This window comes from Callorhinus ursinus, unplaced genomic scaffold (assembly GCF_003265705.2).
Source record: "Callorhinus ursinus isolate GAN/ISIS: 27379988/994484 unplaced genomic scaffold, GSC_fseal_2.0 scaffold27, whole genome shotgun sequence".
Taxonomy (NCBI): Eukaryota; Metazoa; Chordata; class Mammalia; order Carnivora; family Otariidae; genus Callorhinus; species Callorhinus ursinus.
Genome location: NW_027397089.1, coordinates 23,575,761 through 23,600,511, shown reverse-complemented (window position 1 = coordinate 23,600,511; position 24,751 = coordinate 23,575,761). Strand labels below are relative to the sequence as shown.

The 24,751-nt window shown below is 40.3% G+C and overlaps 1 protein-coding gene and 1 pseudogene across 1 annotated transcript in view; one reads left to right on the top strand and one right to left on the bottom strand.

The window, feature by feature from the left end:
• Positions 1 to 16,508: 16,508 nt before the first annotated feature.
• LOC112830114 (non-histone chromosomal protein HMG-14 pseudogene) lies at positions 16,509 to 16,955 on the bottom strand (annotated as a pseudogene).
• Positions 16,956 to 18,726: 1,771 nt separating this feature from the next.
• Positions 18,727 to 24,751, top strand: part of A2ML1 (alpha-2-macroglobulin like 1) — a 33,487-nt gene continuing 27,462 nt past the window's right edge. The window contains 5 exon segments of the mRNA XM_073878018.1: positions 18,727 to 18,791; positions 19,276 to 19,459; positions 19,778 to 19,877; positions 19,880 to 19,936; positions 20,496 to 20,548. Of these exon segments, the coding sequence (XP_073734119.1) occupies positions 18,727 to 18,791; positions 19,276 to 19,459; positions 19,778 to 19,877; positions 19,880 to 19,936; positions 20,496 to 20,548 (459 nt within the window).

Below are 24,751 nucleotides of genomic sequence, written 5' to 3'. Positions count from 1 at the left end.
ATCTCTACTTAGAAAGTTTTCTCTGAAGACATTTAAAAATTCTTAATTGTCCTTCAACTACTTCTTAGGAGACTGGGTGCATTTGAAAGACTGGTCAACCATTGGGGATGTTAGAGATGTAGGACGTATATAAAAAGATTGAATAAAATCAGTGAAATGAGGGGCGCCTGGCTGGCTCTGTCAGTGGAGCGTGCAACTTTTCATCTCAGGATTGTGAATTCAAGCCCCATACAGGGTGTAGAGATTACTTTTTTTTAAAAAAAATCAGTGAAATGAAAAGATTCTGAGTAAGTCACTTAGGTCAACCTTCTGCCATGAGTTAAGTTCATGTTTGAACAACCTGGGCAAATGACATTTTAGCTTAGTTTCTTAAAACTTCTTTCACAAAGATTTTGTTACCTCCCTTTAGCCTTCTAGCCCAAAGATAACAATCTTTCTGAAAGGATGCTTCCTAATGTCTGTGCGCATGTGACTCTCCATTTCTGTTCATGCCTTTTAAAATAATTGCTTTGTCCTAGTCTAACGCCCTTTTTCGCTTGGATGGATCCCTTGTACTCTGATTCCACCTACTGGTTGGAGCCTGAAATAACAATGGATTTCACCATCAATCCACTTCCTTTTACTGCTGTGAAGATGGAATTTTTTATTGATGGAAATAAGCATCTCTTCGAGGAATATGGTGACATTCTTTGGATTTTAAAAATCTTAATCTTAATCTGTAATCTTACCCCTCAAATTCCCACCAAATCTGTCCAAAAACCTTAACAAAGCCAGACAGTATAGAAGGCATTTTTAGAAGGATGCTCTTGGAATTTTTTTTTTTAAGATTTTATTTATTTATTTGAGAGAGAGAGAACGAGAGATAGAGAGCATGAGAGGGAAGAGGGTCAGAGGGAGAAGCAGACTCCCCGCTGAGCAGGGAGCCCGATGTGGGACTCGATCCCGGGACTCCAGGATCATGACCTGAGCCGAAGGCAGTCGCTTAACCAACTGAGCCATCCAGGAGCCCCTGCTCTTGGAATTTTTATAGAATCCTATCATGCCTAGTTAGACAAGTTTCTGAAGATAAGTCTCTACTGTTGGCTTTTCAGTTATTGGGGAAGTAGAATAAATTCCTTGCAAACGTCTAAGTGATATTTGACAATAGGTCAATGCTAAATTTATAATTAGAGCTTTTTTTCTTAGTGGTTGCCCTAGGGATTACCATTAATATCTAAAGTTATAACAATCTAGTTTGGATTAATGCCAATTTAATTTCAAGAGTATATAAAATTCTGTTTTCATGTAGTTCTGCCCCCTCTCATGCTGTTACTGTCAGAAATTGCATCTTAATACATATATGCCCAACAACTTACATTTGTGATTATTGCGTTATGTGGTTGTCTTTTAAATTAGGGGGAAAAACATTACAAACAAGTAGTACATTTATACTCTATTTTTATCTTTTTCTACGTAGTTACTTTTACTGGTGCTCTTTATTTTATTCATGAGGCTTTAAGGATGCCTGACTGGCTCAGTTGGTAGAGCATGTGACTCTTTTATTTTTTTTTTTTAATTATGTTATGTTAGTCACCATAGAGTACATCATTAGTTTTTGATATAGTGTTCCATGATTCATTGTTTGCATATAACACCCAGTGCTCCATGCAATATGTGCCCTCCTTGATACCCAGCACCGGGCTAACCCACCCTCCCACCCCCCTCCCCTCTAAAACCCTCAGTTTGTTTCTCGGAGTCCATAGTCTCTCATGGTTTGTCTCCCTCTCCGGTTTCCCCCCCTTCATTTTTCCCTTCCTTCTCTTAATATCCTCCAGAGCATGTGACTCTTGATCTTGGGGTTGTAAGTTCAAGTCCCACGTTGGGTGTAGAGCTTATTAAAAAAAAAAAAAGGGGGGGCACCTGGGTGGCTCAGTCGTTAAGCGGCTGCCTTTGGCTCAGGTCATGATCCCAGGGTCCTGGGATCGAGTCCCACATCGGGCTCCCTGCTCCGCAGGAAGCCTGCTTCTCCCTCTCCCACGCCCCCTGTTTGTGTTCCTGCTCTCGCTATCTCTCTCTCTGTCAAATAAATAAATAAAAATCTTTTAAAAAAATAAAAATAAATAAATAAAACAAAAACATGAGGGATGCCTGGGTGATTCAGTCGGTTAAGCACCTGCCTTCAGCTCAGGTCATGATCCCAGGGTCCTGAGATGGAGCCCCACATCTGGCTCCTTGCTTGGCAGGGAACCTGCTTCTCCCTCTGCCTGCTGCGCCCCCTGCTTTGCTCTCTCTGACAAATAAATTAAAACAAAACAAAACAAAAAACCATGAGGATTCAAGTTCTTTTACTGAGGAAATCTTGAAGTTTTTGTTTATCTGGGAATGTCTTAATTTCTCCATTTTGGAAGATATTTTTGCTGGATATAGAATTCTGGAATGACAGTTGTTTTTTCTTTCAGTGCTTTAAATATATTATCCCCTTTGATATCCATGGTTTCTTTTTTGCTTTTAAAGATTTTATTTTTTTAAGTAATTTCAACACCCAATGAGGGGCTCAAACTTATAACCCTGAGATCAGGAGTTGCTCATTCTAGGGACTGAGCCAGCCAGGCACCTCTGATCTCCATGGTTTCTGAGCAATCAGCTGTTAATCTTATGGAAGATTTCTTGTTCCTGATGAGTTGTTCTCTCTTGCTACTTTCAAGATTCTCTCCATCTCCTTTCATAGTTTGTAATGCATCTGGGTGTGGATCTCTTTCAGTTTATTAACTTGGAGTTCATTGCACTTAGTTGTGTAGATTAATGTTTTTTTAATCAAATATGGGGAATTTTTGGCAATTATTTCTTCAAATATTTTTTCCTGCCCCTTTACCTCTCACCACATCCATTATGAGTATGTTGGCATGCTTGATGGTATCACAGGTCTCTAAGGCTTGGTTTATTTTCCTTTATTCTTTTTCTGTTCCTAATGCTGGATAATCTCAATTGAAATATCATTAAATTCACTGATTTTTTTTTTTTTTTTTTTTTTTTTTACTGCCTGCTCAAATTTGGTGTTGAGCCCCTCTAGTGAATTTTTCATTTCAGTTATTTTACTTTTCAACCCCAGAATTTCTATTTGGTTCCATTTTATTTTATTTATTTTTTAAATAAAGATTGTATTTATTTATTTATTTGTGGGCATGAGCTAGAGAAAGAGAGATAACACAAGCAAGGGAGGGGACAGAGGGAGAGGGAGATGCAGACCCCCCTCCGCCCCCTGCTGAGCAGGGAGCCTGATGCAGGGCTCAATCCCATGACCCCGAGATCATGACCTGAGCTGAGGGCAGACACTTAACTGACTGAGCCACCCAGGCACCCCTTTATTTGGTTCCATTTTAAAATTGCTATCTCTTGGGGCACCTTTGTGGCTCTGTCAGTTAAGTGTCTGCCTTCGGCTCAGGTCATGGTCCTGGGGTCCTGGGATCAAGCCCTGTGTGGGGCTCCTTGCTCAGCAGGGAGCCTGCTTCTCCCTCTGGCTCTGCCCCCTGCTTGTGCTCTCTCTCTCTTTCTCTCTTAAATAAATAAATAAATAAATAAATCTTTTAAAATAAATAATAAAGTAAAATTGCTATCTCTTTATTGATAGTCTCTATTTAGTAAAACATTGTTCTCATACTTTTTATTTCTTTAGACATTATTTTCTTTAGTTATTTAAATCTAATTAAAATAGTTGATTTAAAGTCTTTGTCTAGTAAGTTCAGGGACTTTAGGGACTATTTCTATTGAATTTTTTTCCTGTGTATAGGTGAAACTTTTTTGCTTCTCATATTTTTTTTGTTGAAAACTGAACATTTCAAATAATATAATGTGGAATCTCTAGGAATCAGATTCTTCTGCCTCCTCAAGATTTATTATTGTTACTGGTTTTTTATAGTTGTTTTATTGTTTGTCTAGTGACTCCTGAACTAATTCCATAAAATTTTTCAATGGCCCCATGGATATCGCATTCCTCAGCATTTCTTTTTAAGCATTTTGGTTAGCCTATTATTTATGCCATCATTTTAGGCAGCTATAATGTTAAAACATTCAACAAAAGCTCTTCGTCCATTTCCCTGAGGTATTTAGCAGTGGGAAAGTTTGTGTGATGTTGCATAAGGAAAAGACTTTCCAGGGATGCCTGGGTGGCTCAGTCGTTAAGTGTCTGCTTTTGGCTCAGGTCATGATCCCACGGTCCTGGGATCAGGCCCCATGTTGGGCTCCTTGCTCAGCGGGAAACCTGCTTCTCCCTCTCCCACTACCCCTGCTTGTGTTCCTGCTCTCGCTGTGTCTCTCTCTGTCAAATAAATAAATAAAATCTTAAGAAAAAGAAAAAGAATAAAAAGATAAGACTTTCTAGTAGTCTTCCAGGGAACCATTAGCAGACAGGTCAAATAATGACATTTCTTTGGGAATGAGATTCTTTCCACATCCCTCTCCCCCATTATTAGAAATGCAGGCTGTTATTTTTCAAGGTTACTATGGAACTGGGAAGTGGGGGGTTGGGACTAAGGAAAGGAAATGCCACAAAGCTCACTGCTCTTACCAAGATTCAGCTGTTTTTCTTAAATAAATGTTCTCTGGACTGCTGCAAATCTTTGGTTGATTTCCAGAGTCCTAAACCTGATCCTGACAATTTTGCTAGGATTTTTTGTTGTTGGTTTTAGAGATCCTTACTGCGTGAGTTTTGCTGAAATCACCCCAATTAGACCTTTCTTGCTCTCATTTTAAAAATTCATTAAGGGCCCCTGGGTGGCTCAGTCGGTTAAGCATTTGACTCTTGATTGCGGCTCAGGTCATGATCTCAGGGTCATGAGATCTATGCCCAGCATGGAGCCTGCTTAAGATTCTGTCTCTCGCTCTCCCCTTGCCCCTTCCCCCTCTCTAAAAAAATGAGTTAACAATAATTTTTAAAATAAATATTCATTCATATTTATTAAATGCCTACCACAGGGCACCTGGGTGGCTCAGTTGGTTAATCGACTGCCTTCGGCTCAGGTCATGATCCTGGAGTCCCGGGATCGAGTCCCGCATCGGGCTCCCTGCTCAGCAGGGAGTCTGCTTCTCCCTCTGACCCTCCCCCCTCTCATGTGCTCGCTCTCTCTCTCTCACTGTCTCTCAAATAAATAAATAAAAATCTTAAAAAAAAAATAAATAAATGCCTACCACAGACAAACACTGTTCTAAGTGGACTGAGGATATAGCATCATGGTTCAGTTGCTGTCTGAGTTTGGGTGTGGTTGGGTGGCAACTTCTTTTGCCCTGATGCATTCATATTTGAACTTTGATACACCATATAGTTTACTCAAATGGATTTGAAAGAGAAATAGTGAAACCTATAATTAGTAGAGAAGGGTGGAGAAGACACAGAGACAAGTGAGGAGTGGCCCTAACTTCAGCAGGTTCATCCCTTTCTTTTCCCCAAATTATCACTTGATTTGCTTAGCTCCTGACTCTCCAGTAGTAGAGTCTCAAATCAGCAGTCCTGGAGTGGGATGGAAACAGGCCCCTGTCTTCTGGCCTCCTCTAGAATGAGAACAGAAAGCTGGCTTGCTGAGAAAAAATCCCCTATGGGATAGTATTCCAGGTATCTTGTAAGAGATTACTGAATAAGGTGTGCCAGTAGCTTTTTGGAGAACAAAGTATTCAAAGAAAATGTTAGCAGGTGAAAGACCAAAGACTATTTGTGAAAAAGTAGAAATAATCTGGACTCGAAAAAAATAACATCATTGAATAGAATGGTATGGGACAAAATATAAGATATATATATAAATATTTTTTAAAGATGTTATTTATTTATTTGAGAGAGAGCAAGAGAGATAACAGAGGGTGAGGGAGAAGCAGACTTGCCACTGAGCAGAGAGCCCGATTCGGGGCTCGATCTGATGACTGCAAGATTATAACCTGAGCCAAAAGCAGAGGCTTAACAGGTGGCCCTACAAAATATATTTTTAAAAAAGATCAAGAAACCTGGGATAATATAAATAAAGAAGAATTCCAAGCACACCAGAACATTGTTTTTTCCTTAGCTGTATTGATGAGTGCTTATCACCAGTACGTTTTTGGTGTGGATGAAGTGGAAATTTATGAGTATCCCTGAATAACTATTATATACATTATATAACTATAATATTGTTAATTTAGTTATGCCTAAGATAATATATAGTATAAGATAATAACCTATTAGGATAAGATGAAAACAATAGGATAATATATAATTTATATAATTGTTATTCCAGAAATACTTTTATTATTTACAATAAAGGTCCACATGCAAAAACCCTTCCAGGTGATATATTATGATGTTTATTCAAGCTAAAACCCTCAAGTCAGGATTCTGATATCCAGAACAAAACTAAGTAGGCTAAATCTTTACAGAATAACCATTAACATGGCTGTTTCCTCTATATGTGTCATGTGATGTGCCAGCAATAAGATTTTATGCAGTTTTGGAAATTATTAAACCCTAGACATTTTCCCCCACCAAATTCCAGGCAGATTATCAGACTGATAACTGCATTAAATATATTTTCAAAAAAGATTTGTTTAAGGGGCGCCTGGGTGGCTCAGTTGGTTGAGCGACTGCCTTCGGCTCGGGTCATGATCCTGGAGTCCCGGGATCGGGTCCCATATAGGGCTCCCTGCTCGGCAGGGAGTCTGCTTCTCCCTCTGACCCTCTTCCCTCTCGTGCTCTCTATCTCTCATTCTCTCTCTCCCAAATAAATAAATAAAATCGTTAAAAAAATAAATAAATAAAAATAAAAAATAAAAAATAAAAAATATTTGTTTATTTGTTTATTTGAGAGAGCATAAGCAGTGGGGAGGGAGAAAGGGAGAGGAAGCCAACGTGGAGCTTGATCCCACGACCCCAGGATCATGACCTGAGCCGAAGGCAGACAACATCAACTGAGCCACACAGGTGCCCCCATTAAATAGATTTTATTTATTTATTTTTAAAAAGATTTTATTTATTTATTTGACAGAGACACAGGGAGAAAGGGAACACAAGCAGGGGGAGTGGGAGAGAGAGAAGCAGGCTTCCCGCCCAGCAGGAAGCCCGATGTGAGGCTCGATCCCAGGACCCTGGGATCATGACCTGAGCCGAAGGCAGACGCTTAACGACTGAGCCACCCAGGCACCCCCCCCCCATTAAATAGATTTTAAAATGGATCAGAAGAGACAAAAATATTTGACTGAAAGGGTAGTTAAAGAGAAGTAAACAACTCATGGAAGGTCAGCTAGCCTCCCACAGAGCGGTTGGTATTACTGGAGCTGGGTGATTCTCCTTATACAGAAAGCAGGAACAGGGTGATGGGACAAAGGAGACAAGACTGGCCAAAATCAAGCTTTTATCATGTTCTTATCACATGCCAGTGTTATGGGCAAACCACATTCTTGGGGGCCTCAGGGAGTTCATGCTCTGGAGTTTATTTCAAAAGCAGTTTGATTCAAATTTAGAGCAGACACTGAAAGGTTTCCTGATTCTAACTCAAAACAGCTATTAGTTAGATCAGTAAATATAATTGATAGGAAAGTATTTGGAGTAAATTAGTGTAAATATAATACTTAACTAGTGAAGCATGTTGGAAATTTCTTCCTTGCTGCCAGCTTTACTGAGATATAATCCACAAATAACATTGTGTTAGTTTAAGGCATACAACATGATGATTTGGTATATGTGTATGTTGTGAAATGATTCCCACATTAAGGTTAGTTATTACATCTACCTCTTCATAGAGTTATAGTTTTGTGTGTGTGTGTGTGTGTGTAGAATATTTAAGATCTACTATCTTTGCACATTTCAAGTGTACAATATGGGATTGTTAACTGCAGTCATCATGCTGTACATTTGAATCCCTGAACTCACTATAACTGAAAGTTTGTACACGTTGACCACATCTCCCCATATCTCTCTCTCTCAGCCCCTGGCAACCACCATCCTAATATGTTTCTGAGTTCAAGGTTTTTAGATTCCACATAAAAGTGAGATCATACAGTATTTGTCTTTCTCCATCTGACTTATTTCACTTAACATAATGCTCTCAAGTTTCATCCATGATGTGGCCAATGGCAGGATTTCCTTTTTTATTATGGTTGAATAGTATTCCAGTGTGTGTGTGTGTGTGTGTGTGTGTGTGTGTGTACATATCACATTGCTTTATTTATCCACTGACAAACATTTAGATGGCTTCCATGTCTTGGCAATTGTGAATAATGCTGCAATGAACATGGGGATGCAGATATATCTTCAATATAGCAATTCCATTTCCTTTGGATATATGCCCAAAATTGGAATTGCTGGATCATAAATGGTTGTTCTATTTTAATTCTTGAGGAACCTCTATACTATTTTTCATAGTGGCTGCCCCAGTTTACACCCCACTAACAATGCACAACACCCGCTGTTTCTCTTCATCTGCAACAACATTTGTTATCTTTTTTTCTTTTTAATAATAGCCATTCTAACAGGTGTGAGGTGCTATCTCACTGTGGTTTGATTTTTGTTTTTTAATACAGTTGACATACAGTGTTGTTAATTTCAGATGTATACATAGTGATTCAACATCTCTATATACTATGTATGTATAGCTACCATCTGTTACCACACAAGGATATTATAATATCATTGACTATATTGCCTATGCTGTGTCTTTTATTCCCATGACTAATTCATTCCATAACCGGAAGACCGTACCTCCCACTCCCCTTCATCCATTTTGTTCATCCCCTACCCTTCTTCCCTCTGGCAACCATGAGTTTGTTCTCTGTATTTACAGGTCTGATTTTGCTTTTTGTTGTTTATCCATTTGTTTTCTTTTTTAGATTTATATATGAGTGAAATCATGTGGTATTTGTCTTTCTCTGTCTGACTTATTTTACTTAGCATAGTACCCTTTAGGTCCATCCATGTTGTTGCAAATGGCAAGATCTCATCCTTTCTTTATGGCTGTGTAATACTGAAGTGCACACGTGCATGTGTGTGTTTATGTGTATGTACACACACCACATCTTTTAATCCACTCATTTGTCTACCAATGGATTCTTAGGTTGCTTCCATATCTTAGTTACTATAAATAATGCTGCAATAAACATACAGGTGCATATATTTTCTTGAATTAGTGTTTTTGTTTCTTTGGGTAAATACCCAATAATAGGATTATTGGATCATATGGTACTTCTATTTTTAACTTTTTGAGAAACTTCCATACTGCTTTCCTCCGTGGCTCTACCAATTTACATTCCTATCAACAGTGTGTGAGGATTCCTTTTTCTCTACATCCTTACCAACACTTACTATTTCTTGTGTTTTTGATTGTAACCATTCGGACAGGTGTGAGATGATATCTCCTTGTGGTTTTGACTTGCATTTCCCTGATGACTAGTGATGTTGAGTAACTTTTCAGATACCTGTTGGTCATTTGTTGGTCTTCTTTGGAAAAATGTCCATTCAGATCCTCTGCCCATCTTAAAACTGGATTGTTTGCCTTTTTTTTTTTTTTTAACAATTGAGTTGTACAAGTTCCTTCTGTATTTTGGATGTTAACCCTTTATCAGGTAGATGGTTTGCAAATATTTTCTCTCATTCCATAGATTGCTTTTTCATTTTGTTGATGATTTCTTTTGCTGTGCAAAAGCCTTTCATGTAATGTACTTATTTATTTTTGTTTTTGTTGCTTGTGCTTTGGGTGTCATATCCAAAAAATCATTGCTGGGGTGCCTGGGTGGCTCAGTCAGTTAAGCGACCAACTCTTGATTTCGGCTCAGGTCATGATCTCAGGATCATGAGATTGAGCCCTGTGCCGGGCTCTGAGTTCAGTGGGGAATCTGCTTGAGATTTTCTTCCTCTCCCTCTGCCCTCCCCCCACCTTGTTCTCTCTCTCTCTCTCTCAAATAAATAAAATCTTAAAAAAAAAGATTTATTTATTTTAGAGAGGGAGAGGGAGAAGCAGACTCCCTGCTGAGCAGGGAGCCCAATGCGGCTCAGGACCCTGAGATGATGACCTGAGCCGAAGGCAGATGCTTAATGGACTGAGCCACCCAGGTGCCCCTAAAGTAAATAAATCTTAAAAAAAAAAAAATCATTGCCAAGACCAATGTCAAGGGGCTTTTTTCCTATGTTTTCTTCTAAGAGTTTTGTCATTTCAGGTCTTACATTTAAGTCCTTAATCCATTTTAGGTTAATTTTTTGAGAAAGGGATCTCTGGCTACGGCCTTGTACTCTTCTTTCATTTGGGACAAATTCCTCTGTCTTCTCATTTTGTCTAAGTCTCTGTGTCTGTTTCTGTATGCTCAGAAAGTCAGCTATGTTTCCTGTTCTTGAGGGTAATGGCTTTATGAAGAAGCGGTCCTGTAATGCCTGCAGCATAGTGTCCTCTGTTCCCCAGGGCCTGGCACTTCTAGGAGTGTCTCCAGGGTGTGCTGTGTGTGCTCTGCTGTTGTGTCCTGGTCACTTTAACCTTTAGGCCAGTTGTCTGCAGAGGCTCTCTTTACCTGTTTTGGTCAGTGTTTGGTCCCTGGCCTGACCGTGGCTTGTTTTAACTAGGTGTGCTCTGGTCTGCTTGTGAAGTGAGACCTGTTGCTACTGCCACGAGAACGGAGGCCTTGCAAAACTCTTGGGTCTGGAGATGTGGTGCTGGCAGGGGCCAGTTTGGGCCAGTCTTCTGGGGGAGGGGGGCCAATCATGCTGGGACTGAAACAGATGTGACTGGGAAGGGCAGTTCCTCAGAGTTCAGGGGACAGGGCTTGGTGTAAGCCAGTTAGGGAGGTAGTGAGTGTCAGTGATGCACTAGTTCCCACAGGTGGCTCTGTGTTTATGCTGAAGTGCAGGGGAGGGAGATAGCACCTGAAGCTCCTTTTTTTCCGGGAGGGGTCTCCTTGTGAATGTTGTCTCTCTGGAATGTGCTCCAAGATGAGCAAATAACCTTCCCACTGTGTGCTCTAGGCACTCTTCAGATCGCTGTTTTCACACTGTATGTCCACAGGCTGCCTGCCTGCCTTTTCTCCAAGAGCAGCCCCAATTTCCTCTGATTTCTCGCAGAGTGAAGCAGGCTGACCTTTAAAAATCTAGGCTTTAAGCCCAACTGGTTGCAAGAACTCACAAAATTTGGGCTCCCTTGCTTTCTAAGCCAATTGCTATGGGCAGTCATTTCCCCCATGTGCTCCCCTGTGTGCTAGTTTATCTTTCCCCCTTCTCCATGTCTGCAGCAGCTCCCTCTGCATTAGAGCAGCTATGATCCTTTTCTCCCCCAAGCTGCATCTCTGAACTTCCTACCTTCTTCGATGTGGCCTCTTCTGTACCTTTAGTTGTGAATCTGTTCTGTCAGTCTTCAGATCAATTTCTGGGGTATTTAGGATGATTTGATAGTTATCTAGTTCTATTCATGGGATGAAGTGAACCTCGGGTCCTCCTACTCCACCATCATCTTCCCCTCCAATCCTAGCACCATATTGTTTTGATTACTATAGATTTCTGATATAGTTTTAAATCAGGAAGTGTAATGACTCCAGCTTTATTATTCTCAAGATTGCTTTGGCTATTTGGGGACTTTTGTGGTTTCATATGAATTTTAGTGTTTATTTTTCTATTTCTGTGAAAAAAAACACATTGGATTTTTGATAGGGATTGCATTGAGTCTATAGATGACTTTGGATAGTATGGACATTTTGACAATATTAATTCTTCTGACCCATAAACTTGAAATCTCTTTCTACTTATTTGTATCTTCTTCATTTTTTTTCATTAATGTTTTAGAGTTTCCACATGTACAGATCTTTTACCTCCTCAGTTGAATTTATTCCTAAGTATTTTATTGATTTTAATGCTATTGTAAGTGGGATTTTTAAAAGCTTCTTTTTCAGGAGCACCTGGGTGGCTCAGCCGTTAAGTGTCTGCCTTTGGCTCAGGTCATGGTCCCAGGGTCCTGGGATCGAGCCCCACATCAGGCTCCCCGCTCTGCGGGAAGCCTGCTTCTCCCTCTCCCACTCCCCCTGCTGGTGTTCTCTCTCTCTCGCTGTGTCTCTCTGTCAAATAAATAAATAAAATCTTTAAAAAAAAAATAAAAGCTTTTTCAGATAGTTTGTGCTTGAAGTGTCTATAAGGCAAGACTGGCCCTATTAGCAGTTAAAAGCTACCTGACACTTACTCTTCATGGTCACTCCAGGGAGAGACAGATAGAAAGGAGAAGGATAATATAGGATAGAACCATGCATTTAAAGACAAATAGTAAATAATAATAATAATAATAATAAAGACATGTAGTTATTAGGGAAGAAGTTATTAGAAAGAAAATGGAATATAATTTAAGGTATTTCAAAATTCTGGGTTTCATGTTTCTCTAAACTGGTATTCCTTTTTATATCCACTTCCCGTAGACTATGAACATATAGTATAATAAAATTGATTATTTACTTAAGATTTATTTGATGTAGACTAAAATTGAAATTGGATATAATGGTTTTCCCTTGTATCCATATCAACCAGAAACCTCCAGAGGCAACCACAAAGTGTTCCATAGCTAAAAAAGAGAGCTTTGCTGTGTACATGTGTGTGTGTTTGTTGTGGGAATGAGAGAAACACATAAGAATTATTTTAAACTGTAGAAACAAGCTTCCTTGTTTCTCCCAGATCTTTCTCTTTTTAATGAAATTTGCAAGTTTTTAAGTTTAAGAAATACTGAAACACTAATTTACTTTTGCTGTTTTCTTCCCAATCTCCAGATCTTTCTATTATTATTTAAAAATTTTTAAAGATAGTTTATTTATTTATTTATAAATAGGCTCTGTGCCTGACATGGGGCTCAAACTCATGACCCCAAGATCAAGAGTCACACGCTCCACCAACTGAGCCAGCCAAGTGCCCCTATTTTAATTTTTAATGATGGTAAAAAATACATAGAATAAAATTTACCCTCAATCAGTTTTAATTGTACCGTTCAGGAGTGTTAACTACATTCACATTGTTGTATAACAAGTCCGCAAATCTTGCTTATATCATTCTTCAAAATGTTGATTGCTTGAACGTTGCAAACTCTGAGAAAGCTTGTTCTGCCATAATCTTTAGTAATATTAAAGCTAACATTTGGGGCGCCTGGGTGGCTCAGTCAGTTAAGTGTCTGCCTTTGACTCAGGTCATGATCCTAGAGTCCTGGGATTGAGCCCCGCAACAGGCTCCCTGCTCCTCGGGGAGTCTGCTTCTCCCTCTGCCCCTCCCCCCCCGTTCTCTCTCAAATAAATAAATAAAATCTTTTAAAAAATAAAGCTAACATTTATAGGAATCCAAGTATGTGTCAGGCATTCTTCTAGACACTTCTCATGCATCACATCATTTGATTCTTACACCAGTTTTGTAAGATACATGGTATTATTGTTCTCATTTTATAGATGAGGAAACCAAAGCACAGAGAGGTTAATACCTTGTCATGAGTCACACAGCTAACAAATGGCATTCAGTATACAGATTCTTTGCACCATTGTCTTTCTTCTGCAAGACTGGTGTGTTCTGATTGCTAGGGCAGCAAATAGGTGTTTTAAATCTCCCTTTGCAGTGAAGTTAACTTGCTAGAAATTCAAGCTAAATGCATTTGATGTAAGTAAGCACCCCTTTCTAGCTCAGGCAATACTATTTTTTCATTCCATGACTAATACATTACCTGATGCACGGATAGCCCCCATGGCTGGAACCACACCTATATCCATTCTAGCTTCTCTTTTAGATCCGCAGGATTGGAAAATGTTCAATAGGATCCCAAAGTCAACCAATCTTATCTGCTAGAATCAAAGGGCTGGGATAAATGAAGATTAATGGCTGAAGAGGATTAAGGTGTCTTTATTGAGCTTTTAGAAAAGCTGAGAGAAGCAGACGGGAGTAGTGGTGGGCCCTGAAAAAGTTACAAAGGGGAGAGGAGAAAAATTTCATCAGAAAATTCAAAATAGGAGAGAAAGAAAACGTGCCAAAGAATTTATGCGAAGCAGGTTCCTCAGTATTTCTTTCTTCATTTTTCATTCCCTTTGTCTTGACATGTAAAAAAAGCCTCATGCCTATGATGTAGCTCAGAATGAAATATTTTTTGCTTTAGGGCATCATTTATCTTTTAGAGTGATTAAAAATGGATTTGAATGTCTTTTATATTTATTTTGTTTGATACCATTTCCAGGCATCTTCATTTATTTGTGCAGTTTCTGTCTGGTATCCTGAGAGGAGTTAGCTCACTTTCTATAAATGATCAGATAGTCAATAATGAGGCTTTGCATGCCAAATGGTCTCTTGTAATCCCTCAAGTCTACCAGGATAGTACAAAAGCAAATGAGTGTTACTGTGCCCCAATAAAACTTTATTTACAAAACTTGTGGGAGGCTGGATTTAACCTGCAGGCTATGGTCTGCCACCCTCTGCCTAAAGAACTCCCTTTAATATTGCTTGTAGCACAGATCTGGCAATACATTCTCTCAGCTTTGGTTTCTCTGAAAAAGTCTTTTTCCCTTCATTATTGAAAGATATTTTTGTTGGCTACAGAGTGCTGAATTTTGGTTTTTTTTTCCTTCAGTATTTTGAAAATGTCAATCCATTATCTTCTGGTTAACATTGTTTCTCATGAGAAGTTTGGTATAATTCTTACCTTTATTTTTCTATATATAATGTGTTTTTTTCCCCCTCTGGCCATCTTCAAGACTTCCTCTTTATCTCTGATTTTCAGCAGTTTGAAAATAATGTGATTAGGGGTGTGTGTGTGTTTTAAGTAGGCTCCACACCCAGCGTGGAGCCCAATGCAGGGCTTGAAATCACAACCCTTCAAGACCTGAGCTGAGATCAAAAGTCGGACGCTTAACCAACTGAACCACCCAGGCACTCCTAGGTGTGTTTTATTTTGGCATTTATCCTCCTTGGAATTCTCTATGATTCTTGGATCTGTTGTTTGATGTCTTTTATTATTTTTGGAAAATTCTCACCTATTATCTCTTCAAACATTTCTTCTGCTTGTTCTTTCTCTCTTCTCTTTCTAGGATATATTTTAAACTATTTGATATGTTCCTGCAGCTTTTGGATATACTGTTTGATTTTTTTTTTCCAGTTTTACTGAGAAATACTTGACATACATCCCTGTATAAGTTTAAGGCATAAAGCATGATGGTTTGATTTACATACATTGTGAAATGATTACCATAAAAGGTTCAGCTAACATCCATCATCCATCTTCTTGTATAGATAGAGTAAAAAGAAAAAAAAAAGAAAAGAAAAAACATTTCTCCTTGCAATGAGAAAGAACTCTTAGGATTTACTCTTTTAACAACTTTCCTATTTGGGGATCCTGGCTGGCTCAGTTGGTGAAGAATGTGACTCTTGATTTCAGGGTCATGAGTTTAAGCCCCCTATTGGGCATGAATCCTACTTAAAATAAAAATAAAATAAATTTAAAAAATAACTTTCGGGGTGCCTGGGTGGGTCAGTCGTTAAGCGTCTTCCTTCGGCTCAGGTCATGATCCCAGGCTCCTGGGATCGAGCCCTGCATCGGGCTCCCTGCTCAGTGGGGAGCCTGCTTCTCCCTCTCCCACTCCCTCTGCTTGTGTTCCCTCTCTCGCTGTGTCTCTCTCTGTCAAATAAATAAAATCTTTAAAAAAATAAAAATAAAAAAAATAAAAAGTAACTTTCCTATAAATCCTATAGCAGTGTTTGCTACAGTCATCATGATGTACATTACATCCCTAGTATGTGTTTATCACATAACTGGAAGTTTGTACCTTTTGACCACCGTCCTTCAATTCCCCTTCCCTTCCCCTCTGTCTCTGGTAACCAAGTATAATCTCTTTTTCTATGAGCTTTGTTTTGTTATGTTTTGCTTTTTTAGAGACAGAGTGTGCATGTGAATGTGGAAGTGGGGGGTGGGTGAGAGGCAGAGGGAGAGAGAGAATCTTTTTTTTTTAAAGATTTTATTTATTTATTTATGGACTTGGTCCATAAATGGACTACCATGACCAAGATGTTACAGAGTGCCCAAGAATTCTGACCGGGAGAGCCAAGATCTGGGAGTGGTTTTCTTTAGGAAACAATTCTACCAAAAAGAACATGGGAATAGAAGTAATTTAAAATACTCAAGACACATTAAATTCACAACTGACTCCAAATTGCCATTTAGTATGCTTGGTATTATAGGATATAAAAACTACCCCATCTATGGAATGTTGAGCTGACCCCAAGACAATCAAAGCCTCCCACATTCAATATCCCACTATTTCCTGGTTGTACCAAAAAATAAACAACCAGCAAATGATTTCACCTCTTGGGCACTTGGGTGGCTCAGTTGGTTAAACCACTGCCTTCGGCTCAGGTCATGATCCTGGAGTGCAAGGATCGAGTCCCGCATCGGGCTCCCCGCTCAGCGGGGAGTCTGCTTCTCCCCCTGACCCTCATCCCTCTCGTGCTCTCTATCTCTCATTCTCTCTCTCTTGAATAAATAAATGAAATCTTTAAAAAAAAAGATTTCACCTCTTAAGAAAAAGCATTTACACTGAAAAAATGGGATGAGGTGGGATTCCCTCCTTCTTAAAAATGTTTCTAGAGCTACTAAAAAACTTGCATTTACAAAATAGTTGATAAAAATATTCCTCTGGATTGTACAAGAAGGGCGACAGGGACCACTGATAAGACATGGTTTATGGTATTAATCAGACTTGGCTTCTTTCTCTCCTGCTTCATCGGAGGCTGGACTCTCCTCATTTTTAATTTCTCCGTTTTCTGCAGGTAAGTCTTCTTTCGTTTCTTGGTTAGCCATTTCAGCCTGTTTTCCGTTTGCTCCCCTTTGCCCCTTTGTTTGCACTTTTTTGTCTGAAGATTTATCCTTTCCTGCCGCCTTTTTTGGCTTCGTTTCTACTTTTGCAGGAGCAGGTTTAGCTGACAACCTCGCGGACCTCCTCCTGGTCTCCTTCGCCGCCCACTCGGCGGAGCTGACCTTCCTCTTGGGCATAGTGGCGGCGGGGCGGGCGTGTGCCGGGTGACTGCGGGCCGGGGCGCGCCCAGAGCCTTCGCGAAGCTGGGCTGCCTGGCCGCTGCCACTCCTCCCGCGGCCCGAGCTGCTGCTACCCGCCGCGGCGGCGGTGGGAGAACCGGATGGAGAAAATCCTTTTTCAGAAATTTCTCTTGAGGGGCGCCTGGGTGGCTCAGTCGTTAAGCGTCTGCCTTCGGCTCAGGTCATGATCCCGGGGTCCTGGGATCGAGCCCCGCATTGGGCTCCCTGCTCGGCGGGAAGCCTGCTTCTCCCTCTCCCACTCCCCCTGCTTGTGTTCCCTCTCTCGCTGTTTCTCTGTCAAATAAATAAATTTAAAAAAAAAAATTTCTCTTGACTTAGATGAGAAATTTCTGTCTCTTGGGATCATAGAGCTGGAAGGATTCCCAGCTCCTTCTTCACTACCTGAAGGAAATCCTGTGCACAGTGGGACTGAAAGAGTGGGAGAAAGGAGTCCTCACAGCATCAGTGCCTAATTTCAGGCCATAACGTTTCCAGTTTCTCTAGTTCCTTTGGTTCTTCATGTCTGATCCACCCATTACCAAAAATTCTTTCTTGTTTAAGTGGTTTGATTTGGGTTGTTCTTTGCTCCAGAAAGTATCCTCACTAATTTATACCCCAGGTAGCATTCAAGTCTTGCCCTTATAAAGAATACAGTGAAGAAACTTAGGGTTGATACATCTTTTGCATACATACATGCTCTCTTTCCTCATTAGGAAACATTTCCAATATAGGAGGTGCTGGGTCATAGAAATCTGAAAGTTTTTTTTTTTTTAAAGATTTTATTTATTTATTTGACAGAGAGAGACATAGCAAGAGCAGGAACACAAGCAGGGGGAGTGGGAGAGGGAGAAGCAGGCTTCCTGCAGAGCGGGGAGCCTGATGTGGGGCTCGATCCCAGGACCCTGGGATCATGACCTGAGCCGAAGGCAGACGCTTAACAACTGAGCCACCCAGGCGCCCTGAAAGGGTTTTGATGTGTGTGAAATTGCCTTCAGAAAGGTCGTCCATTTATACTTTTATAAGGAGTGTATATGTCTCTATTTTCACATAGTCACAAGAATATTGAGTAGTATTAATTTTTTAAATTCCCAACTAGATAAAAGACATACTGCTTTTCTTTTTCTTTTTTTAAAATTTTATTTATTTATTTGACACAGAGAGAGAGAGAGAGATCACAAGTAGGCAGACAGGCCAGCAGAGGGAGAGGGAGAAGCAGGCTCCCTGCCGAGCATGGAGCCAGATGAGGGGCTCCATCCCAGGATGCTGGGATCATGACCTGAGCCAAAGGCAGACTGTTAACCGACTGAGCCACCCAGGTGCCCCAATATACTGCTTTTCTATTGATAACTGTTCCCATACTTGTGTTCCCAAGTATGTCTTAATAATAAAAAGAGAACAAAGATCAAATGGATGGAAATTTCGAATGAAACCAGAAAAAAAGGAGGAGTCCAAATTTGTTCTGATAGCATTACCGCTGTGAATACTCAACCCTGGGTTTTCCCCCAAAATAGGTATTAAGGACTGGCTGAGCCAGTATGAATGTTTCAGGGGAAATAAATTTGAGGAAGCAAACAGAAGTCCTACCCAGGGTTACCACCTTAGCCTGAGGCTCCAGTAGGTGATTGGCTAGAGCATTAATCAAAGCTCCACACCCTGTGTGGTTTATATATATGTTATAGCAGGGACACAGACTTCTGGTTCCTGCTGTTGGGGAATCTCACCCACAAGGATGTGGACTCAGCTCCTTCTAGGAATATTGACTCTATCACCAGCCATTGCAGAAAAATATCTCCCGTAAGTGCTTGGTGTCAGAGTTGATTTAGGGCAGGTGGCTTCTTTGTCTATTTTTCTCAAATGTAAATATGGGAGAGAAGAGATAACCTCTGATTTATTTTAATTTCCTTCTCATCTGTTCCTTCTTTGGTTCTATTTCTCCTTTACCCAGAGAGAAAGGCAGAGGCACTGAAAGGAAGTTTTCAGAAAAAAAAGAGGGGGCGACTCCTCATACCCTGAAAATAGAATCATTTTCCTTCCTGGTACCCTAGGTGTAGGTTCTCAGTGATGGCCTCCTAATTGTGCTTGGTTTAAGGATGTACACAGCTTAAGGCTGAGTTATTTGTTACTCATCTGCTTCTCCATTATAGAAAATAAGGTTCATAAAGGCAGGGAATCAGTCTGTTTAATTCACTGCTATATGCTGAGTGCTTAGGAGAGGGCTTAATTTTTCACTGAATGAATGAATCATTACTGACCTGAAATCCTTTTGCTTCCTTAATAGAAACTCTCTGGTGACAGTACCAGCCCAGCTTAACTTCCCCTCTACCCAGAAAGTTTGTTTGGATCTGCGCCCGGGGTTTCATGATGTAAAATTCACTATTACTCTGGACACCCAGGACAAGACCCAGAAGTTGCTAGAAACCTCTGAATCGAAGAAAAGGCACTTGCAGTGCATCTCCTTTCTGGTAAGCACAGATTCAACCCCAACTTTGCTCCCTTCCTTTCTTATCCTCCTTCCTAGGCACTTAGGTAATCTACTCTTGTCACAGTCTTCAAACCTGTCTCCCCTAAACCTAAACTCAACTCCTGGCCCTAACGCATTCATAGTTTCCTTGACCTTGGATTTCTTCTTTTAGTTTTTGACTAATCTCTGAATATGGTTTCCCTTCTTCTTCCTGGCAACTTGTTTCATGGCCCTACCCTTGCTACCCCCATCTAACTCAGTTGATTCCATTCCCCAAAATCCTACTCCTCCACAGAGCTAGTTCCCTTCTCTTGTTCAGGTACCACCTCCTGCTGGTGGCACAGAAGTGGCTACAATCTGGGTGTCGGCGACCGGAAGTAATATCAGCTTGGAGGAGAAGAGAAAGGTTCTAATTCAGAGGCAGGGAATGGCATCTTTATACAAACTGACAAACCTGTCCACAACCCAGGGCAGGAAGGTAAGAGATGCACAGATGGGATTCGACAAAAGACAGGGCAAACCACTGCAAATATTCAGAAAGAGGGGCTTTGTGGTTTGGTGGGAGGTCTATGGAACAAGGCAGGAGGGAGGAAGGGTCACAGGTGTTGAAGACACGCTGTGTTACATAAGTAGGAGTAAGTGGGTGGAGTTGCTAGTATGTGTGTGTATCTGTAACAAAAGTACACATTTATTCCTAGGATGGAATTTTGCAAGTTTAACTGGGCTGCTGTGGACCAGCTGCTTGGATGTGAATAAAAGCATCAAGGGCATTTGGCTTGAGCCCCTGGTATTTGTACTTTGTGCCTTCTTCCTTAGAAGGGCATTCCATTCTAACGTTTCCAAGTCAGGAGCTGTGAAGAGAAACCCTTTGGGGGCTTTGATTTCTCTCCCAGACTCAGTTTTTTTTTTTTTTTTTTTTAAGTAAAACCTGATGGAATTTTGCTGACTCAGAAGTATGTGTGGGGAAGTAGAAAGGGTGGAAGAAAGATTCAGCGAGGGGAAAATCCCCTTTGACAATGCCGCCCGTTCTGTTCTAGTGCACTTCCGCATTGTCACCCTGAACAGCAGCTTTGTTCCAGTGAATGACAAGGTGAGAATTTAGTTGGGAAGAGGGAAAGGGAGAGGAGTAGGGCAGACTGAGAGAGAGTAGGCAAAAGGAGAAGAGATTCTTTCTAAAAGTGTGATGAGGTGAAGTCCTCTGAGTTGCATAATGTCTGTGCTAGCCTGAAGGTATAAGTCTAAACTCTCCTTGTCCCATCTCCTAAAAACAGGCAGCATGCCCCGTTCTCAGGTGGATAGCTGAGAACATCCATTAGGTTAACATTCCTGAGAAATGCTCATATTGATAGGGCTTTTAAAGGGCACCTGGGTGACTCAGTCGGTTAAGCGTCTGCCTTCGGTTCAGGTCATGATCCCAGGGTTCTGGGATTGAGCCCCACATCGGGCTCCTTGCTCAGGAGGGAGTCTGCTTCTCCCTCTCTCACTCCCCCTGCTTGTGTTCCCTCTCTCACTGTGTCTCTCTCTGTCAAATAAATAGAATCTTTAAAAAAAAAAAAAAGTACATTACGTGCCAAAGGTAAAAAGGTGGTAACATTTGGCGATTACTTAAATGCTCCTTGAACAGCTCAATCCCTGGAATCCTAAGCCTTATGATACGTTTGATCTCAATTTAGGGCTTGTGTCGTTTTTTACATTTCTGAAACACTTACCTCTCGGAATCCCTGTTGCTTTCTTTCTCCTTCAGTCACAGCCCAGGATACATACTGTGTCATGAAGCTTTTAAAGATAATGACAGGGCAAGCATTATTTTTATTTCCCTCTCCATGTTCTCAGAGCTTGTTTCCTTTCCCTATACAGACAGTGAAGCGATCAGCTTATTGATTAGTAGCTTCCTCCACCACTACTTTCTTCCCCAATTTAGAATTCTTTTCAGTTGCTCCTTCCTATCACCTATACCTTTTTTCATCAATCTGGCTTAATATTGCTGACTTTCTCAACAGACTCTTAATCCCAGAGCTGAAAGGAGGAAGTGCTAGGGGCGAGCGTGACCACCACAGCCAAGTGTTAGTTCAGACTCTATCGCCCCCTGAAGGTGGATCTCAGTAGCTACCCTTGTTACACTATCTTTGCTCTGCTCAAATTAGACCCCATTACTGAGAGTTGTTCAGATTTCCAACCTTATTCTCTATTTCTGTTGTAAAATTACACCTCCTCTTCACATCGTCTTTTTAGCCATCCCCCCACTCCAAGTTCCAACTTGAAACACAGAAAATTTGAAACTCCGGTTTGAAACACTGAGATAAACGGAAGGAATTTTACTAAGGAACTGAGGGACAAAAATTGTGAGGTTACAGAGCACAGTATTTTATCCTTAAGCAACTGAAGTATACTTGAGATTAACTGAGCCTCTCTGGGTTGGTTGCTACACCATTTATTCAGAAATCTCAGCCTGCTTCCAGTTGGAAATGCTATCTTCCTAACATTGTTGAACACTTGGTTTTTTCTGGAGCCTACTTCTGGATAATTGGTGTCCTCCCTGCTTCTTGACTCTCTGTGTGAGAAAAGTACTTTGTCTGTCATCTGAGATTTTTCTGTACTTTTTAGCAATCCATAGTAGTCTCATTTTTGTCTCCTTATTGTCTGTATAGCTCTGGTTTGTAAAAAATCCTGTCTCCCCCTTGATCCTGAGGGAGAGCAGGATGTGCCACCCCAAAATGGGCCACTTTGCCACGTGGATTATTTTGAGCTGAAGGCAGTGAAGAGCCAAAATACTCAGGAAAAATATTTTACCTCTCCTTTAACTGACTAAAAGAACTTATACAGTGGGGGAGGCACTGGGTGGCCCAGTCAGTGGAACGTCTGACTCTTGATCTTGGCTCAGGTCAGATTTCAGGGTCGTGAAATCGAGCCCTACTTTGGGCTCCATGCTCAGCATGGGGAGTCTGCCTGAGATTCTTTCTTTCCCCCTCCCCCTGCTCATGCTCTCTGTCTCTCTCTAAAATAAATAAGTAAAATCTTAAAAAAAAAAAAAAAGAACTTATATAAGGGGGCATGACCTAGTTACCAGGTGTAACTTTTTTATCTAAAAGATTTATCTGCATGGTAGGGCAAACGTTTGATTACCAACCATCTGCTCTTCTGATCTTCCTGTGAATAGTCCTATTTCCTGCTGAAGCCCCAGGCCCCTATTTCTCATTCCTTAGCTCAATTGCCTGGCTGCCTTTGAGTCTCATTGTCTTTGTGGGGCTCCCAAATGTATGTAATTAAATTTTTCTCCTGTTAATCCATCTTATGTCAATTTAATTATTAGACCAGCCAAAAAACCTAGAAGGATAGAAGGGAAAATTTTCTGTTCCTATAATCCTTATCTCTCATTTTTTGGCTTTTCTGAAGAATTGCCATTATCCTGGATATCAAGGTTGATAGTTGTATTTAGTGATGCTCTGCTTGTCTTCACTGGTTGATATCACGTGGTACTTGGTTCAAGAATCAAAGGCAAGCACCATCTTGATTTCATTCCCTTTTCCTTCCAAGTGAGATCCAGTTCTTGTACCGTCTCTGAGGCCCCCATATTTAAATTCCAGCTTTCAATCCCATTTAGTTTTTAAGTGTATATAATACTAACTGGAATGCCCTGAGTTCAGTAAATGTACAGTCTCTCATCAGAATCTTAATTGTATTAACATTTTAGACATTCTCTCTCTTTTAAGATTTATTTGAGAGAGAGAGGTGGCAGGGGCAGAGGGAGAAGGAGCGAGAATCTGAAGCAGACTCTGCAATGAGCATAGAGTCTGATTTGAGGCTTGGTCTCATGACACTGAGATCCTGACCTGAGCCAAAACCAAGAGTTAGTGCCTTAACCGACTGCACCACCCAGGCGCCCCTAACATTTTAGACATTCTAATTACCAATTTCCTTAGCTATGATTTTGTACACTTCTAACAATTGCAATTTGAAAAAATCAAAAGATCTTATACAAACAACACAATAAAAAGATAATTTTCTCAAAGATTATCTGGTGCGATCATTTTGTTCTCGACTTTTTATTACAAGAATTTTCAAGGACGCCTGGGTGGCTCAGTTAAGCATCTGCTTTTGGCTCAGGTCATGATCCCAAGGTCCTAGGATCGAGTTCCGCATCGGGCTCCCTGCTCAGTGGGGAGTCTGCTTCTCCCTCTGCCTGCTGCTCCCCCTGCTTATGCTTTCTCTCTCTCTCAGACAAATAAATAAATTAATTAAAAAAAAAGAATTTTCAAACATAACATTCATTATGTTTCATTTTGCCATACTCATTTTAATTGATATTTTTTCTTTTTTTTCTGAATCATTTAAAAGTAAGTTGCAGACATCTTAACATGTTACTCCTGAACACTTTAGCACGTATCTTTTTAAAAGTAGATCTTAGGGGCGCCTGGGTGGCTCAGTCGTTAAGCGTCTGCCTTTGGCTCAGGTCATGATCTCAGGGTCCTGGGATCGAGCCCCACATCGGGCTCCCTGCTCAGCGGGAAGCCTGCTTCTCCTTCTCCCACTCCCCCTGCTTGTGTTCCCTCTCTCACTGTGTCTCTCTCTCTTAAATAAGTAAAAAAAAAAAAAATGATAATAATAAAATAAAAGTAGATCTTAGGGGCACCTGGCTGGCTCAATCAGTGGAGGGTGCGACTCTTGATCTTGGTGTTGTGAGTTTGAGCCATATGGTGGTGTAGAGATTACTTAAAATCAAAATCCTTAAAAAGAATAAAGAAAAGTTCCATCTTAAACGATCATGGTATCATTATCAAACCTAAGAAAATTAACAATAATCATTTAATATCATTTAATACCCAGTCTTAAATCAGGTTTTTTCAAATGAGTTTGAGGGTTTTTTTTTCAAACTAGGATCTGATCAAATTCATGCATTACATTTGGTTATGTCTTTTAAATTTCTCTTAATTTAAAATAATCTTAATTTTTCATTTTTGACTTTTTTTTTCTTTTGAGAGAGAGAGAGAAAAAGTGATCAGGCTAAATGACTTGTAGAATGTCCCCATTCCAGAATATGACATTGACTTTTGAGGAAGCGTAGTTGTCTTACAGAATACTCAACATTCTTGATTTGTCTGATTATTTCTTTATTTGTGTAGTCTAACTTGTTTCCCTATCGTAGTAGGGAAGTAGTTCTGAGGTCTTAATTAGATTTAAGCTAAACATTTTTGGCAAAAATATTTATTAGGCAATGCTATGAATCTCCAGTGTACTCTTCAGGAGACACATAATGTCAGGTTGTCCCATTATTAGTGATGATGAGTTTGATTAC